The sequence below is a fragment of the Ranitomeya variabilis genome, chromosome 5, assembly GCF_051348905.1.
Source record: "Ranitomeya variabilis isolate aRanVar5 chromosome 5, aRanVar5.hap1, whole genome shotgun sequence".
Classification (NCBI taxonomy): domain Eukaryota; kingdom Metazoa; phylum Chordata; class Amphibia; order Anura; family Dendrobatidae; genus Ranitomeya; species Ranitomeya variabilis.
Genome location: NC_135236.1, coordinates 105,339,662 through 105,359,192, shown reverse-complemented (window position 1 = coordinate 105,359,192; position 19,531 = coordinate 105,339,662). Strand labels below are relative to the sequence as shown.

General features: G+C 44.8%; 1 protein-coding gene and 1 long non-coding RNA gene across 4 annotated transcripts in view; one reads left to right on the top strand and one right to left on the bottom strand.

Annotated features, from left to right (window-relative positions):
* Positions 1–13,020, top strand: part of ADD2 (adducin 2) — a 157,538-nt gene extending 144,518 nt beyond the window's left edge. For all 3 annotated transcript variants that reach the window (XM_077263098.1, XM_077263096.1, XM_077263097.1), the window contains one exon: positions 10,978–13,020. In XM_077263098.1, coding sequence (XP_077119213.1) covers positions 10,978–11,255 — 278 coding nt within the window. In that variant the 3' untranslated portion in view covers positions 11,256–13,020. The remainder of the gene's footprint in view (positions 1–10,977) is intronic.
* Positions 13,021–13,032: 12 nt separating this feature from the next.
* Positions 13,033–16,730, bottom strand: LOC143775224 (uncharacterized). Its single transcript, XR_013215600.1, has 3 exons — positions 15,390–16,730; positions 14,477–14,634; positions 13,033–14,423 (listed from the first exon to the last, which is right to left on the bottom strand). It is a non-coding gene; the product is annotated as an uncharacterized LOC143775224 (long non-coding RNA).
* Between the last annotated feature and the right edge of the window lie 2,801 nt (positions 16,731–19,531).

Below are 19,531 nucleotides of genomic sequence, written 5' to 3'. Positions count from 1 at the left end.
TCCATTTGGTACCCTTGCCTAAATTGCCTTCTTCCTCTGATTTGGTTCCATTATTTTTCCAACATGTGGTTCGTTTGCATGGCATTCAGGAGAACATCGTGTCTGACAGAGGTTCCCAGTTTGTTTCAAGGTTTTGGCGGTCCTTTTGTGCTAAGATGGGCATTGATTTGTCTTTTTCTTCGGCTTTCCATCCTCAGACAAATGGCCAAACCGAACGAACCAATCAGACTTTGGAAACTTATCTGAGATGCTTTGTTTCTGCGGATCAGGATGATTGGGTGACCTTCTTGCCATTAGCTGAGTTCGCCCTTAATAATCGGGCCAGTTCGGCTACTTTGGTTTCGCCTTTTTTTTTGTAATTTTGGTTTTCATCCTCGTTTTTCTTCAGGGCAGGTTGAGCCTTCGGACTGTCCTGGTGTGGATTCTGTGGTGGACAGGTTGCAACAAATTTGGACTCATGTGGTGGACAATTTGACCTTGTCCCAAGAGAAGGCTCAACGTTTCGCTAACCGCCGTCGCCGTGTTGGTCCCCGACTTCGTGTTGGGGATTTGGTTTGGTTATCATCTCGTTATGTTCCTATGAACGTTTCTTCTCCTAAGTTTAAGCCTCGTTTCATTGGTCCTTATAAGATTTCTGAAATTCTTAATCCTGTATCATTTCGTTTGGCCCTTCCTGCTTCTTTTGCCATCCATAATGTGTTCCATAGGTCGTTGCTGCAGAGATATGTGGCGCCTATGGTTCCCTCCGTTGATCCTCCTTCTCCGGTGTTGGTCGAGGGGGAGTTGGAGTATGTGGTGGAGAAGATTTTGGATTCTCGTATTTCGAGACGAAAACTTCAGTACTTGGTCAAATGGAAGGGCTATGGTCAGGAGGATAATTCCTGGGTTGTTGCCTCTGATGTCCATGCTGCCGATTTAGTTTGTGCCTTTCATTTGGCTCGTCTGATCAGCCTGGGGGCTCTGGTGAGGGTTCGGTGACCCCTCCTCAAGGGGGGGGTACTGTTGTGAATTCCGTTCTCGAACTCCCTCCTGTGGTCATGAATGGTACTTCGGTGAGTTCTGTCCGTGGACTCCCTCTGGTGGCTGTGAGTGGAGCTGCTGGTTCTGAGATTCCTTCTCCAGCTGCCCTCGTTTGGGGCTAGGCTGATTCTCTATTTAACTCCACTCAGATCGTTACTCCATGCCAGCTGTCAATGTTCTAGTACTGGTTCAGATCTCTCCTGGATCTTTCTGAGGACCTGTCTACTCCAGCACAAGCTAAGTTCCTGTTGTTCATTTGTTACATATGGTTTTTCTTGCTAAGTTCTAGTCCAGCTTGCTATCATGAAACTACCTGGCTAGCTGGAAGCTCTGGGGGTGCAGAGTGGCACCACCGCATCGTGAGTCGGTGCGGGGGTATTTTTTGCACACTCTGCGTGGTTTTTGTAGCTTTTTGTGTTGACCGCAAAGATCCCTTTTCTATCCTCAATCTGTTTAGTTAGACTGGCCTCTCTTTGCTAAAACCTATTTCATCCTGTGTTTGTGATTTCCTCTTATCTCACAGTCAATACTTGTGGGGGGGCTGCTTTTACCTTTGGGGAAATTTCTCTGAGGCAAGTAAGGCTTTGTTTCCTTTCTTTAGGGGTAGTTAGCTCTTAGGCTGTGAATAGGCGTCTAGGCAGAGTCAGGCACGCTCCACGGCTGTTTCTAGTTGTGTTGGCAGGAGTGGGGTTTGCGGTCAGCAGAGTTCCCATTTCCCCAGAGCTCGTCCTGATTCCGTGTTTAACTATCAGGTCATTCCTGGTGCACCTAACCACCAGGTCCATAACACATGTCCTTGTCTATCAGAGGCGTCGTGGACTTTATAGATTCCATCCGGAATCTTTTGTACCGGACCCATTTGTTTAGTGGTTTTAAATTTATAATCATCCGGGAGTCCCCGGATGGTTTCTTTATTGAAAACAAATGGGAATAATGGCCTTTGCCTCTTTCTGAGATGGGAACTGGCACAATCGCCTCTAAATCCAACAGCTCCTGGATGTTTGTCCACATGGAGGAGTCGGAGAGCGGGCAGGGTCGGGTTACTACAAATCTTTCTGGGGGACTGCTGGAGAACTCTAATTTGTATCCCTGCGCAATCACCTGTAGAATCCAAGGATTCTGGGACACCTTCTGCCAACCCCCTAGAAATTTTTGTAACCGACCTCCCACCTTGATGTCATTTATTTGACTTTGGTGTACCTGCACTTGGGAAGATGGAGTCTCTACCCTTTCCACCCTTGGGATAAGACCACCTCCCAGTCTTCCCTTTCCCCCTGTAGTCTGTCCTCTGACTAGGTCGGGACCTACGAAAGGGCTGGTACTTCTTGGTATTCTCCTCAGGGAATCCCTTCTTTTTATCTGAGGCTTTTTCTAAGATATCATCTAGAATAGGCCCAAATACTTTATTCCCTGAGAATGGGATTCCACACAATTTATTTTTTGACTGGAGATCCCCCGACCAGGTTTTTAGCCATATGGCTCTTCTGGCCGCGTTAGACAAAGACTCGCTTCTAGCCGCGAAACATACAGATTCGGCAGAAGCGTCCGCCATAAAGCCTGTTGCAAGTTTGAGCAACGGCAGGGATTTAAGAATAACCTCTCTGGAAGTTTTGGCTTTGAGATGATCCTCTAAATCGTCAATCCATAAATGCATTGACCGGGCTACGGATGTTGCCGCTATATTGGCCCGTATTATTGCTGCGGAGGACTCCCAAGTTCTCCTTAGCAAACCGTCCGCTTTACGATCCATAGGATCTTTTAAAGCGGAAGAGTCCTCAAATGGGATTGAGGTCTTCTTCGCCACTTTTGCTAGTGGGACATCGATCTTGGGAACTTCATCCCACACTTTAATGTCCTCTGGATTGTAGGGCAGACGAAGCCTAAAATCCCTGGGAACCACCAGTTTCTTCTCCGCTTCCTGCCACTCTTCCAGGATCATGGAACGAATGTGGCTGTTGACGGGGAAGACTTTTGTCACTTGGGCATGTAATCTGCCAAACATCTCGTCCTGGATCGAGGTCTCCTCTGGCGTGTCCTGTAGCTGCATGGTGTTACGCACAGCATAAAGAAGCTCATCTGTGTCTGCTGCAGAGAAGAGATATCTCTTCCCTCTGCCCAAAGATCCGTCTCTTTCTTCCTGGTCAGAATCCTCCGAAACCTCACCCTCGGAAGAGGGGCTAGACTCCCTTGGCCTCTTCCGTGAAGTCTGCGGTTCTGACTGAGTTGCCTGGGGAAGATTCAAGCTTGAGATAGAAGCCTGAACCTCCTGCCAAATCATGGTCCTCATACTGGATAGTAGCGTCGTCTGCTCATCACCCACAATTTTGGATGTGCACGACTTGCACAATGGTTTCCGCCAATTTTCCGGAAACTTAGTGGCACATAATGGGCATTTATTTTTCCCAGATTTTTTCCTTTCGGCTGTGCAAATGGGAGGCTCTGCCTAGGATAAATAGAGATACATGTGGGGTACGTAGGTAGGGAAGCAGGGGGAGGGGTGAGCTTTTGTGGTATGGCTTTTACATAGCCCACTCACGTGCCCCTGAAGCTGGTCAGTCCCCTCAGGTCTGGCAGTCTCCTCCATAGTGAAGATAACAACCTGAATGTATAGCCGAGTACTCCTTTGTCAGGATGGCCGGCGGCATACAGACCCCCCTAGTGAGTTTATATAGGTTTTACCTGGTTGATCCTGCCCTCCTTACTGCCGCTGCGGTGACCGCGCTGTGCCCCTCACCGAGGCCGGCACTGCTGTCGGCGCCATCCTCCACGCTGGCCGTGACCGGAAGTGACGCGGCCGTCGCGACCGGAAGTGACGCGGCCGCTTGGAAGTGGTCGCTGGAGAAGCTGCGGCCGCATGCTGGAGCCGGCCGCTGCTGGAAGCGGCCGCCGCCTCACCCCCCGGCAGACAGGCACCCGGACCGAGAGCCCCCATGAGGAGGAAGCGGACCCGACCCCAGGAGCAGCGCTACACCGGGGAGGCTGAGGGACCCCCCATAGCAGGTATCAGCCGCAGATATCTTGCAGCGGGGAAGGGAAAGGCTGGGCCCCCCGATCCCCACCATCTGCACAGCACCGTCGGAGGACACGCTTGCCGTTCCTATCCGCAGTGGGACAGGAATAACACTGGTGGGTGGAGTGGGGAGGGTCCTTTTAAACGCTTGTGGTTCCTATCCCACTGAGGATAAGAAGGACATCCTCCAATGGTGCTGTCAGGTGGTGGACTGGAAATCTTGTATACGATTGTGGGAAGAGGAGATAAGAGGGGAGTAGAGAAGGAGATCTTGTGAGGATCGAAGGTTGCGTGTAGGTAAGTCCCGGGAGATGAGGTCACAGATGTTTGGAGGAGACAGGTTGTGGATGGCTTTGCACATCATGGTTAGTGTTTTGTACTGGAGTCTCTGGGCAATGGGGAGCCAGTGAAGATATTTCTTCTCATTGTCCTCCAATGAATCTCCAATGAATTTATCATATAACACACCCTGGTTTTATCTGATTACTTGCTCTGATTTTACTACAATTTCTAGTTTATGTCACTTTCCTGTTTGTGAATATTCTGACTCCATTACTAGGCTGTGTGTGTGGGGTGCTATTTTTATGCTGTCTCTATGCAACGTTACTCACATGAAGTGACTTCATCAGATAGCTTAACTCAACTGTAGAGGCACACATGAAGATTCCAGAAGAAGGTTCAGTTTCTAGCTGAATTCTTGTAATTATGCACAAATACAGTAGGTAAAAAATACTTTTCTGAACCAGAAATGCAAAGCATGAGCTTCTATGATTGCTGACATACAGAATGAGGAAGAAGAATGGAAAGTTACTGACATCAGAGCTACAGCAGAGCTAGAGGGAGAGAGGAAGGACAAACTTCTAAAGAGGGGCAAACCCTATTGCACAGCAATACCAGACAGCAACAGTATAATGACAATACAATACTGTCTGCATGATTTCTAAGTCATGGGACATGACCGTGAGAAATCACATCCTTATTTTGTTCAACATGGCACCTTACTAAATATGACACATTGATTCTGCCAGCTACTTGTTTGGTAAGATACTTTGCCAGATTCCTTCTCCTGGTTTTGCTGAACTCTTTATTCTCGCTTTTTTTTTTTACATACTCTGATTTTACTAAACATGATACCCTGATTTTGCCAGATTTTTTTTTACAGATTTTTATCTTGACACCAGACAAAAACTCTTTACTTAGACCCCAGGCCGGACTGCAAAATTACTCAGACCCCAGATTAAAGGGAACCCGTCACCTGAATTTGGCGGGACCAGTTTTGGGTCATATGGGCGGGGTTTTCGGGTGTTTGATTCACCCTTTCCTTACCCGCTGGCCGCATGCTGGCCGCAATATTGGATTGAAGCTCATTCTCTGTCCTCCGTAGTACACGCCTGCGCAAGGCAATATTGACTGAGTCCGTGTACTGGTGACGGACTCAGTGCTACAGGACCCTTGCAGACTCCGCCCACTCCGGACTGCCTCTGCACCTTTTCTACCCTCCATTAGAAGTGTGGTTTTGACAAAGACCAGCCTTGGTCGAAACGTTAACCGTAACTTAAAGTATCCGTCATTTTCTCTGAACACTAATAAGCATTTGGTGATGCCTGTACTAAAAATAAAAAATACAACTTTCACGTAAAAACCTGCAAGTCTTGAGTGTGCGGCTGTTTTTTCTATAGACATAGAGCCTTGTGTGTGTCACTGCACAGCACAGAACTGTAGGAATGGTTATATTAGGAAGTTGTACATTTTCATATATAAGGCTGGGGTCACACTAAACATATGGAAAATCGGTCCGAGTCTCCCTGATGAGAGTCACACAAATGTTCTCCATACAGTCATTCGTGTGTTATGCGTTTGCAATGCGATGATACGATTTTCTCACACCTATGTATCCGTATGACATCCATATGATATGCATATGGCTTTACATTTCTCACTGCTTTTCGCCATTGAATTTAATGGCTCAATGGGCTGAAATGAGGAAAATGGTTGCGTATTTCTTGCAAGCTACACCGATGGTCCGTGTGGCGTCCGAGGTTTTCGCGCACCCACAGGCTTCCATTGGCGAGTCTCGGACGATATACGCATACAATCGCAGTATGCTGCGATTTCACTCGTACGCTGAATATACCAGAGAAAAAAATGGCTATATGAGCTGGCCCATAGATTAACACTGGTCTGAGTGCTATGCGTTGTTTTCTCGCATAGCAGTCGTCCGTATTCTACGCTAGTGTGACCCGGCCTAACATGTATTTCTGAATATTGCCCATTAAGTGACCACTGGGCTTAACACTCACCAGGGCTCCTGTACCAATTGGCCCTTCTCTCCTCACTCATACTAATGGAAGTGTTCATTCGCTCATGAGCACGTCTATCAGTCTGAAGATGTAGATGTTCATTGAAAAAGTATAATCTCCTCTGGGAAATTAAATATGCACATAGCCTTTTAAGAGAGGACGATAACTAGAACTCTAATGTAATTTCTTGGAAGTAGCAATGCTAAAAGTCAATATCAACCCTTTAATGAGCCTTACCACTGAGTTAGGATAAAAGCCAAACTAAACACACTATTTCCCAACATGTGTTTCGAAATGTTGGCCCCTCATCATTGCAAAGTAAGAGGCCTGATTTAGCTGGATGAGTGGCCTCTGAAGGAGGTTGATATTTAGGGTACCGTTACACTAAACGATTTACCAACGATCACGACCAGCGATACGACCTGGCCGTGATCGTTGGTAAGTCGTTGTGTGGTCACTGGAGAGATGTCACACAGACAGCTCTCCAGCGACCAACTATGCCGAAGTCCCCGGGTAACCAGGGTAAACATCGGGTTACTAAGTGCAGGGCCGCGCTTAGTAACCCGATGTTTACCCTGGGTAGCATTGTAAATGTAAAAAAACAAAAACACTACACACTCACATTCCGGTGACTGTCACGTCCCTCGCCGTCAGCTTCCCGCACTGACTGTGTCAGTGCCGGCCGTAAAGCACAGCACAGCGGTGACGTCACCGCTGTGCTCTGCTTTTATTTTTACGGCCGGCGCTCACAGTCAGTGCGGGAAGCTGACGGCGAGGGACGTGACAGTCACCGGAATGTGAGTATGTAGTGTTTTTGTTTTTTTACATTTACAATGGTAACCAGGGTAAACATCGGGTTACTAAGCGCGGCCCTGCGCTTAGTAACCCGATATTTACCCTGGTTACAAGCGAACACATCGCTGGATCGGTGTCACACACGACGATCCAGCGATGACAGCGGGTGATCCAGCGACGAAATAAAGTTTCAAACGATCTGCTACGACGTACGATTCTCAGCAGGGTCCCTGATCGCAGTAGCGTGTCAGACACAGCGAGATCGTATGTATATCGCTGGAACGTCACGGATCGTACTGTCGTAGCGACCAAAGTGCCACTGTGAGACGGTACCCTTAGGGTTGCTACTTACAATAGGTGGGGTTAGGATTCAAGTCTTCTTCCTCTTTTAAAAGTCAATATATATATATTTAAATTCTCAGGGGAGCATTACATGACCTATAATTTTCCTTATGCTGGTTTGGCATTCTACATAATGGAGACATTACCCGTAGGCCCCTATCAGAGGCCTCTCATCCAGCCATATTAGACCTCCTGCTTTGCACTGATGGGGGGCAAACACCACAGACACATACATCTGCAAATAGAGTGCTAGGTTTGGATTTATTCTAAGCTATGTGGTAAAGCTCGTTAAAGGGTCACCTGTCTATCTATCTCCACATCTATTATCTACAGTATCTATCTGTCTATCTATAGAGCTATCTATCTATCAATCATATATCTATCTATCTATCTATCTATCTATCTATCTATCTATCTATCTATCTATCTATCTATCTATCTATCTAGCTATCTATCTTTTTAGTTCATGAATCAGATCCAATACTCTAATTACCACACTGGAAATATTTTTATTGCATGGTACCCAAATTCTTTTTTGGTATATCAGCCCCTTTCTAACAGCACATCACCCCCTGCCTATACTCAAATCTTTTTCACTTGTAAGTGAAGAACAGTATTTGCATTACATTTTCTTCTGACAGGACCCTCCTGAAATGCATGTTGTTATGATGTGATGTCTAATGCCACAGGCACAAAACGACTAATGCATTCCTTTTGAACTAACCAGTGCAGAAATAACGTATTAACCGGGAGTCATGGTGTGCATATTTCTAGCTGCTTGCTTTGAAAATAGAGCTTGAAATTGTGGTGGTTTTTTTGTGTGTAGCAGCAGTGAATCTTAACATCACTTTACAGTTACAATTTTACATGTATTTTGCTTAATTTTTCCAGGGCTAAAAGTAAGTTACATTATGTCTGTGCATATCCTGATCTGCATTCAAAATTGTACTGGGCTCCTCATAGTTTTACATTTGGAAACTTTTCTGGGTTATATTTCCACTCCGTTGCACTGTGGGAGATGTAAGGTATACACTATATACTGTTACATGGTTGCGATGTACTAGGGACAGTGACCTGTTCCGTGGTGCATTAAGATCTCAGCTGGCTATGAGCCGTGATGTAACTTAGGCTTTTCCGGTCTTAAGCTACAAGTCTGCAGTCACCATATGTGACTGCAGACTTGTTAATCTTCCCATTGCATGCTCTGTGAGGAGTCTCTGGTGCTACCGCCGGGAGCGGGCAGTCATGTGACCGCAAGTATGTGATTTGCACACTCCCGGCCACTTTCTGACTAGACTGTTTCTGGCCTCACCCAATACATTTGCATTGAGCGAGGCTGCACCCATCTAAACGGCTTGCTGCAGGGGGTATGCATATCGCATGCTTGCAGTTGCATGACTGCCCGTTCCCGGAGAATCATTACAGAGTGCAGCATGCACAACGTGAGGATTCTCAAGTCTGCAGTCACATAGAGTGACTGCAGACTTGTAGGTTAAGACCGGACAACCACCTTAAAGTGTACATCCATTGTTAAAACTGCTAACATGTCATGGGAAGAATTATGAAAAAATGGTGAATGGTCTGTGGTATGAATGAGTTCTGGACTTCAAAGGGGCTATAAGGTGCAAGTGCCCTCTTCTACAGGGAGTGTGCCAGCATACAATCAGCCATCTGCTGCTTTAGAGGAACATGAGCAGAAAGTCAAACAATAAAAATCAAAAGCATCCCGGGACCCGCGTATCTTTAATGCCAAGTTCCAGAATGCAGCTGGAAGTAGCAGGATCTCAGTTCATCATCAGATTCATGGATTTGGCTCTCTTAACCAATCATCCTCCAAGAACTGTGAGATCACCAAGCTCAATGCGAAGCAGCAGCTGGAATAGTGTAAAGCACCTGGCAGTAGTGGAAACACATTCTCCGGCCTAATCATGACCATGCTTTACAACTCATGGGCCTTTCTAAGTATGGTAGAAACCAGGGAAACAATTCCTAATTAACTGTGTAGGAATATTGGAGCTTGGTGGAGCTCTGTTGTTCAATTGCAATGTGGAAATTCTGCCATAGTGTTGCTGATCTAGACGAGGGGTTTCTGGATTGGCGAATGAGGGCAGCAATGGTTCTGTGCTTAACTTAGTAATGCTAAAAACAAAATCAGTTTTATGAAATTTGGTATGAAATATTTTATTGCAGCGCATTTTGATGGCATCTTCAAAAAGTAGGGATGTGGCAGGAACCCCCAGAAGAGCAAGCAGATAGCCCGAGAGTGAATGCTGCAATTTGGTGATGTGGACTTATCAGTGTGGAGTAAAATTGTGGTCCATGACTGATGTGAGACGTATTGTTGATTATCACCTACATAAGGAACCAGAGAAAAACATTCTGGAATGTCTGACAGCTCATGAGAATGTAAAGAGGAGCGACCAAAAGTACCTATATTATACGTAATGATATAAACACTGACAGGCTCCTGTCTGCAGCCCCATTAAATGTGATTATGGAGAAAATTTATTAAAGGATATGATATATTTAAATTGAAAATATGGTTGGGACTAGAGAATCCTGGTAGGTGCTCAGTGGATGGATTCAGGTGAATCCACAGTTACAGAGTAGTAGACCACGGCAGTCAGAATTATGCAAATTGAAGGGAATGTGTCATGTGCCAAACTCTATGTGGGGTTACTCTGCGGGTTAAGGCCGAGGGTGTGCTGCTACCAGGAGGAAATTAATTGTATTCTCTGGCTTTCAGTCATAAAGGCCGGCGTGGCTTCAGTCACAGTTCAGAACATAGTGAGCAGTGCCTGTAACCGCATGCCCGACACTGACTGACAGCCGACTCAGCAGTGTATAAGTGCAAAGTGAGAGGCACAGAAAGTGCTGCAACTCTTCAGTAAATATTTATCTCACACCGGTGCTGAATTCACAGGCACCCAGCTCAGTACTGCTGTTTAATGTCCCCTATGTTACTTTGTTACATGTGCTATATAGAGACAAGAATCCCCCATGCTTGTATCTGCTGCTGTATATGGAAGACATAACAGCAAGCCTTTTACCCACTAGGCCAGAGACAAATGGTGAAACATGCAAGATACAAGTCATATAATGGCAAAAAATAGTGTTATTCCTCATGTACTCACACGTAACGGCTTCTTATTAAAATTCTCCAGAAACAACAGGAACACTTGACGCTACTAGTCATATTCAATAATTGGTTGGTCATATTTTTTTCTGATAAATTTGGATGATGTATTTTGGGGCCCCCACACTGCTCTCCTGGTAAGCATGTCTAACTATGGAGTACTACATCCTCTGTTCCTGTATCGCTGTACAAATGGGTAGATTTTCCATTCTAGACTTTGGGAACATATGGTAACCTTTGCGGGAGCTGTATTGACCGCCATGTTGATTTTCTTGTAGTTGTTTGAAGATCCCCCAATTTGCCTGTAAATAATTAAATACCCAGAAATAGTTGGAATTAATCTTTGTAATCATTCACTTTGTGTTTTTGTAAAGAACCTGAGAAGAAGGAGTCTGTCCCCGGATCTACTGAAGCCACAGAAGAAAAGGTTCAACCAGCTGTGGTGCTAAACGGCAAAGAGGAGGATCAACCTCCTCAGGATGAGACACCTCCTAAAGTCACTGACGCCCCGAAGGGGAAAAACGAGACAGTGCCCAATGCCTCTCCGGAAGGTTCCCCCACTAAATCGCCTTCCAAAAAGAAAAAGAAGTTCCGCACCCCATCGTTCTTAAAGAAAGGAAAAAAGAAGGAAAAAGAGAAGGCCGAGTCTTGATCTCCCGATTTATGAAACTGTTCTGTCACATAAGTAATACCGGCTCCTTTGCTTTCCGGGCTGGGACAGTAGAGGGACCTACATCTACTACTGCTAAGTATGGACTCAAGAGTATAATGGGCATGCTAAGTCCTGAGATGTATTTTATAGGGGATTTGTACTGTTTGTGCTCATACAGAATAGCATGTCCATTGACTCTTGGGACAGATATCCGCTTAGCTCAAAAACAAAAACATTTTTATAATTGTCACTATCTTAGACGGCTTCTTTACAGACTCCATCTACAACATAACTGGTTTTGTGGATTTTTTTTTTTAAGTTTATTTTTGGAGTATTTATGAGTGAAATGTGTTTATTTTAATCATGTGAAAGTGTTGAAGGTGCTGCCGGGGGTCTGACCTGAGAAAAGGCGCAATAATACGAATCAGTAAGTCTGTTCTACATGCTTATCTGAATTCTGTAGGGCAGCACTTACCATTTTATTCCTATTGTTTGATGCATCATTTATGATCTACTTTCTATGTTTACGGTGATGTCTGTAGATTACTTTGGTTATAGCACTTAGACATACAGGAACTATAAGGGGTTATAAATACAGTAACGCCACTTGAAAATAATTTAAAAAAAAAAAGACTCATCTAATGATTGTGAAAACTTATCTGAACCCCATGCTAATGTGGCAGCCATTTTCTTTAATTCATCAGCAATCTATGTGGGCGCTCTCCGCAGCCACCATAAGAACCATTACGGTTCAGACTCTGAATGAAGCAGCTCTCTCCCCCCTATCAAGCAGGAAGTTGGAGCATAACCTGAACTTCTCCCAGCCAATCAACTGCATGTAAATCAAGAATATTATTTTAATTGGAAACTTAGGGAACGACCCCAATGCTGGGCTCCTCATCTACTATGTACTGGGCCCTGACCGGATCAGGTTCCCGATATGCACTTCCCTGGTCAGGGCCATGTACTTCTGTGGTCAGCAGGAGAAAATGTGGTTTTGATTGTCAGGATCAGCGGTTTCCAATCTTCTTTACTAATACATTGAATTTTGTATTTTTGTTGCTTTCAACCAACTTACCCACGGTGGTGGGAATTGGGTACAATTACCCCCCATTTGCATCCAGGCAAAACTAATACCATGGAGAGGGTCACACAAGAAAATCAGCCACCTTTCATATGTGGGTTATCAGTTGCCACGTGCCCCTAATAATTGACATCTTCACACAGGGGACTTCATCCTCAATAACCTTCCTTTCCCCACCATGAAAGTGCTGCCCCATTAATACCATCCTGCCAGCCCACAACAGGGGACAATGTACCATGGAAATGAACATTCTGCATATTTCTCCTGACAATCACCATTTACATCTATATGTAAAATGTTCCAGCATATTTTTCCCATATAATAACATTGAACGTAAGGTATATATGGCAGTGTTGTTTTCTACTGTACATTACCGCCATCTGTGAACGCATCCTTAACAGTAGTGGCATGTTGAGTTCATAGGGCGCTAACACGTGCCGCTAAGAAGGATGGACCCCGCTGCAGTGTCAAGACGAGGTCTGGAGTCCTTGTTTTAAGGTTAGGAAAAACATTGTAGCCCGCAGTCACAAACAACTGATAGGAGCGTTGATACCATTGATTTACATGGGCAATGTGTAATTCTCTTGTCCTCCTCTAGTAGCGCTGCAGGGAAATCGAACACTTACTGCCATATTTTCCTAGAGATTACAGCTGATCACTGGGGGTCCCAGTAAGGGGGTTGATGTAGAGCAAAATAATAATTAAAAAAAAGAGCCTTCTGGCCTCGGTGACACAACCAAGATTCATAATGGTGTTTTTTTTCTAGAGGGGTCTTCTACATTATTCTGTTCTATAAATGGCAGCTTCACTTTGAGTCCATAATTTCCCACTAATAATAACGGAGACATTGTAATCCCACCTAATAATACACTACATGGTAACCCAATAATCCCAAAGGTGGTTGCCTATGTATATGCATGTATGTATGCATGTATTAGGAAACCCCCGGGATGCAGGAGGTGCGAGTATGGTGCGTATGGAGGAGGAATCTCAAGAATCCAGATGACTCTGTTTACACACTTTATATCTTTCAATTTGTAGCTTTTGGGACCAAACCGAAAGTGTCCTGCACGCACTTGTTTTTATAGTGAAAGTTTACATCACCTTGGTCTACAGACACATGCATGGCTTGTAAAACACAGGCATTTTCCACATCTGAAATTAGCAATTTTTACAAATCTATACCTGTATTTGAGATAAATAATAAATGTCACTATTCAGCTACTGATGACCAGACTATTGGCTGCTTGTTTGTTTGTTTGTTTGCCAAGTCCTTTTTTTAAAGGTTTGTCCAGTGATGTTAACAGGTTTTCTGGTTGTTTTCCAAATGAAAATGTAAAAAAAAAAGATGTCTATGTCTTAAGGCTTATGCAGCCGTCTGTGCAAATCGGTCTGATCTCGGACCACAATGCATGGACTGGCCGCGGCTCTCCCATCCCGAGCATGAGAGCCTTGTAGAAACACAGCAGGTCCATGCATTTGTGGTCTGTGCTCGGACTGATTTGCATGAGCCCTTAAAAGGAGTCTGTCAGCAGAAAATGACGGTTCAGACAACGCATAGGTGCTGTATGAGGTGCACCCTTGGAGTAACCAAACAGCTCACTGTACCTGCCCACTTACTTTTCCTGCCTCTATCTCCACCCCCTCTTCCTTGATTGACAGCTCTGCGTTTACAGGAAGTAGAGAAGGGTGGAGACAGTTAGAAAACAAGTGGGAGGGAATGTGCACTGAACTGTTTGGCCACACAGGGGTGCACCGAGCTCCTGTGCTATTCTTGAACAGTCATTTTGTGCTGACAGTTTCCCTTTATTGTACCTTTGGCCAGGTTTCAGATTCACTTCCTTGATGATTGCTGAAGCTTCATCATCTGATACGGACATAGAGCTTCCTTTCCATCTCTTATTTAAAGGGGTATTCCTATCTCCAAGATCCTATCCCAATATGAAGTAGGTGTAATAATAATATTAGCAAATACCTCCAATTAGAAATGTATAGTTCTTCTGATTCACTGTCACTTACCACATGTGCACAGCATTACAGTAGCTTAGGTATCCATGGTTACAACCACTAACAGTTAACTGCCACTATATGAGTGGCCATAACCATGGATACCTAAAATTACTGCAATGTCATGCACATGGAGAAAGAGACATAGCAAATCAGAAGAATTATACTACATTTCTAATTGGAGGTATTTGATTATATTATTATTATTACACCTATTACATGTTGGGATAGGATCTTGGAAATGGGAATACCCCTTTAATGATGCACTTAAGTAGTCCGGGTGTCAGACTTAAGGTACCTTCACACTAAGCGACTTAACGATAGCGATCCGTGACGTTGCAGCGTCCTGGATAGCGATATCGTTGTGTTTGACACGCAGCAGCGATCTGGATCCTGCTGTGATATTGCTGGTCGTTGCTGAAAGTTCAGAACTTTATTTGGTCGCCAGATCGGCGTGTATCGTTGTGTTTGACACCAAAAGCAACGATGCCAGCGATGTTTTACAATGGTAACCAGGGTAAATATCAGGTTACTAAGCGCAGGGCCGCGCTTAGTAACCCGATATTTACCCTGGTTACCATTGTAAAAGTAAAAAAAAACAAACAGTACATACTCACATTCCGGTGTCTGTCACACATCCCTCGCCGTCTGCTTCCCGCACTGACTGTGAGTGCCGGCCGTAAAGTAAAATCAGAGCACAGCGGTGACGTCACCGCTGTGCTGTGCTTTACGGCCGGCACTCACAGTCAGTGCGGGAAGCAGACGCCGGGGGACGTGTGACAGACAGCAGAAGGTGAGTATGTACTGTTTGTTTTTTTTACTTTTACAAAGTAACCTGATGTTTACCCTGGTTAACAAAGTGCGGCCCTGCGCTTAGTAACCCGATGTTTACCCTGGTTACCCGGGGACTTCGGCATCGTTGGTCGCTGGAGAGAGCGGTCTGTGTGACAGCTCTCCAGCGACCACACAACGACTTACCAACGATCACGGCCAGGTCGTATCGCTGGTCGTGATCATTGGTAAATCGTTTAGTGTGAAGGTACCTTTAGTTCTTTAGCTAAGCCAGTCCCCTCCTGTGTCTCAGTATCAGCGTGTTAAAGCTATTGAAGTTACCCAGACAGTCAGACCCTATCTTCAAATTTCTGAGAGGATCACAGAAGGGGGTCTGAAATCTGGCAAAAAATGCAGTATTCAGAATAAAAGATTATTAGCAAATTTTATTAATTAAACATTAGACAACAACCAGTAAACTTTTTATGTCCCCGGAAAACAACTTTAAAGCAGACCTGGTCACAATCAACCCTTTGGAAAGCCAAGGGGCTAGAATTAAAGTGTAAGGGAACCTGCCAGGTGATTCATGCTGACCAAACCGCGGGCAGCATGAATCGCAGCCTGCCCAATCGCAACCACGTATATCATTTTCTTTAAATCTCTATATGCTTTAGAGATCTGGCTGGGGACCAGTCCAGTACCGCCCCACCCGTACCTGTATATTGCCAGGAAGCTCTCTTGTGTGTTCATAGGGAGAGACCTGTCAATCACCGGCAGCGGTGCTGGGAAGAGGCAGCTGGGGGCGGAGCCAGACTAGTCTAGTCTCCATCTAAGGAGAATGATATACCTGGAGGCATGAATTGCCTGTCTGACAGGTTCTCTCTAAAGTACAGCATTGCTCTACATACAATGGAGACCATTTGAAAGGCATACAGAGAAGATCCCATATGAGAACTCACAGTGGAGCAGCCCTTCAAATGTTGTGCTCAAGTTGCCACTAAAACACCATCATCTAAAAGGAAACTGGGCACCAATTCTGCAGACAACCGTCTACCCTAAGTCAGGTTATGCCCTTTGAGGAAGCGAGGGTTGGACCAGGTCTTCATGCCTCCAATAACAGTGACGTTGTCCTTGCCGGTTACTGAACTGATATTAATTAATTAGGTTCATCATATAAGCGACTGCTTTGCCCGTGTGTAGGAAAGAAGCGTATAGCTTGTATGCTAGAACTGTATCTCGCTGGGGTTCTACCTTAGAAGTCGATACAAGTTGCTTGAACGCTCTTCACTTCCTCTATGCTTGGCACGTGCTGACTGTCTCGCTAAATAATTTCCAGTTTGTGCAATTTCACCTACTCTTTGCCTAATTAGGATATTACTGTGTCTTTTCTTCCACTTGTCTGACAATCTTGGTGTTCTTTAGTGTCTCGCTCCTCTTTGTATATAATCTTCCACAGACGACATGACCTTGTTATTGTGATATCTAAATACAATGTAAATACGTTCTCTTTTACGTTCTCTTTTACTGCACGGGCCTCGCGCTGTCTTCATTCATGGAGCCTCTCTTTCCTGCTGTACCTGCAAAATAAACTGAATTCACAAGCTTGGCATGATTTTTTTTCCCTCAAATCTTTGGAGTGAAAGATTTGGAAAGAAATGGTGAATACGTAGAATTTAGACATGTGCAATGATTAAAGTCCAATATATCGTTATATACAGTGTTTTGAAAAAGCTTCAAGAGCACTTTCTGCCACATGCCATGTAGAGGACACAGCTAGTAAGTCAAAGAAGGTAATCTGGTCAGATGAGGCCAAAGTAGAACTTTTTGGGCTAAATGCAAAGCGCTATGTGTAGCAGAAAACTAACACTGCAGATCAACCCTGCATACACCATCCCCACCATCAAACGTGGTGGCAGCATTATGCTGTGGAGATACTTTTCTTCAGCAGGGACACGGGGAAGCTGGTCAGTGTTGATAGGAAGATGGATGGAGCAAAATACATGGCAATCTTTGAGGAAAACCTGTTAGAAGCAGCAAAAGATATGAGACTGGGGTCTAGGTTCACCTGCCAGCAAGACAACAACTCTAAATATGCAGCCAGAGTTACATTGGATGGTTTTGATAAAAGCATATTAATGTATGAATGGCCCAGTCACAGAACAGACCTAAATCCCATTGAGAATCTGTGGCAAGACTTGAAAATTGCTGTTCACAGATGCCTCCATCCAATCTCACTAAGCTAGAGCTAGTTTGTAAAGAGAATGGGCAAAAAATCCAGTTTCTAGATGTGCAAAGCTGGTAGAGACAGACCCCAAAGACTTGCAGCAGTAATTGCAGCGATAATTGGCCCCACAAAGAATTGACTCAGTGGTCTGAACACAAATGAACGTCACAATTTTCCGACTTATTTTTTTTAAATAATTAGAAAACAATTTATCATTTCCTTTACACTTCACAAATACTTGCTACTTTGTGTTGGTATATCACATACAATCCCAATGAAATACATTTAAAGGGGTTGTCCGGTCAAAACAGAAAAGTCTAGCTCACGCACTGTGCACTGTGGGGATTTTCTAGTTTCAGACTCGGGACTGGAGGTTATGTACGTACCCTCTGGTCCCGGGTCTGAAACCGGTGAATCCCCACAGCGCTCACTGTGGGCGCTGGGGAGGGAATTCATAAGAATGCAGTCACACAGAGTAACAGTAGACTTACCTGTTTTGACCAGACAACACCTTTAAGTTTGTTGGTGTAAAGTGAAGAAAATGAAAAAATGATGTGGAATAGATCATCATGGCACATGAATACTTTTTCAAGGCACTGTGTATATATATATATATATATATATATATATATATATATATATATATTCGTCTAAGGGGCACTCCCGTCTGTTTGTCTGTCACGGAAATCCCAAGTCGCTGATTGGTGGCAGACAGCAGTGATGGGCACAGTCCGTGAAACCGCCGCTCCCTACTCCCCTGCAGTCAGTCATACTCCCCCCCCCCCCCAGTCAGCGCCCGCCGCCCACATAGTGTTTTAGCAGTCCATTAAACCAACTGCGTTACACTGCGGCATAACGTGGTGTAACACAGTCTGTTAACGCTGCTGTTAACACTGTGTGACGAACTTTGTACTATTGATGCTGCCTATGCAGCATCAATAGTAAAAAGATAAAATGTTAAAAATAATTTAAAAAAAAAATTAAAAATGGTGCTATTCTCACCCCCCGGCGTCCACCGCTAAGTCATCTGGGTAATTTCACAATGCATCTCTGGGAACGGAAGCTGGCGGCCGCCTCGCCGCTCGCGCGCATCGGTGGACGCCTAAGGGAGAGTATATAACTATTTTTTATTTTAATTCTTTTTTTAACAGACATATGGTGCCCACACTGCTGTATACTACATGGGCTGTGTTATATACTGCGTGACTGATATATACTACGTGGGCAGTGTTATATACTGTGTGGGCTATGTTATTTACTGCGTGGGCTGTGTTATGTACTACGTGGCTGCTATATACTACGTGGCTGCTACATACTATGTGGCTGAGCTATATACTACGTGGCTATGCTATATACTACGTGGCTGTCTGTGTTATATAGTACGTGGGCTGTTATATATTATGTGGCTGTGCTATATACTACGTGGCTGCTACATACTATGTGGCTGCTATATACTACATGGCTGTGCTATATACTACGTGGCTGTGCTATATACTATGTGGCTGTGCTATATACTACGTGGCTATGCTATATACTACGTCGCTGTGCTATATACTACGTGGCTGTGCTATATAATACGTGGCTATGCTATATACTACGTGGCTGTGCTATACAGTATACTACATGGCTGTGCTATATACTATGCGGCTGCTATATACTACGTGGCTGCTATATACTACGTGGCTGTGCTATATACTACGGGCTGTGCTATATACTATGTGACTGCTATATACTATGTGGCTGTGCTATATACTACGTGGCTGTGCTATATACTACATACTACGTGGCTGTGCTATATACTACATACTACGTGGCTGTGCTATATACTACATGGCTGTGTTATATATACTACGTGGCTGTACTATATCCTGCACTCCGAACCCCGACATTCAGTGCCCCGAACTCCCGACATCCTGCAACCAATCAGTGACAGATGCAGTCCAGCCGCGAATTGACGCGGGATTTAAACCAAGCTTCAATGATTGGTCGCGCCCAGCCGGCCGCGACCAATCAGCGATATTGGCACAGGATTTAAACACTGCTTCAGTGATTGGTCACGCACGGCCGGCCGCGACCAATCAGCAAAATTGGCGCGGTATTTAAACACCGCTTCGGTCATTGGTCGTGCCCCGCCGGCCACGACCAATCAGTGAGAGGCGCAGTGCAGCCACAAATTGGCACCAGATTTGA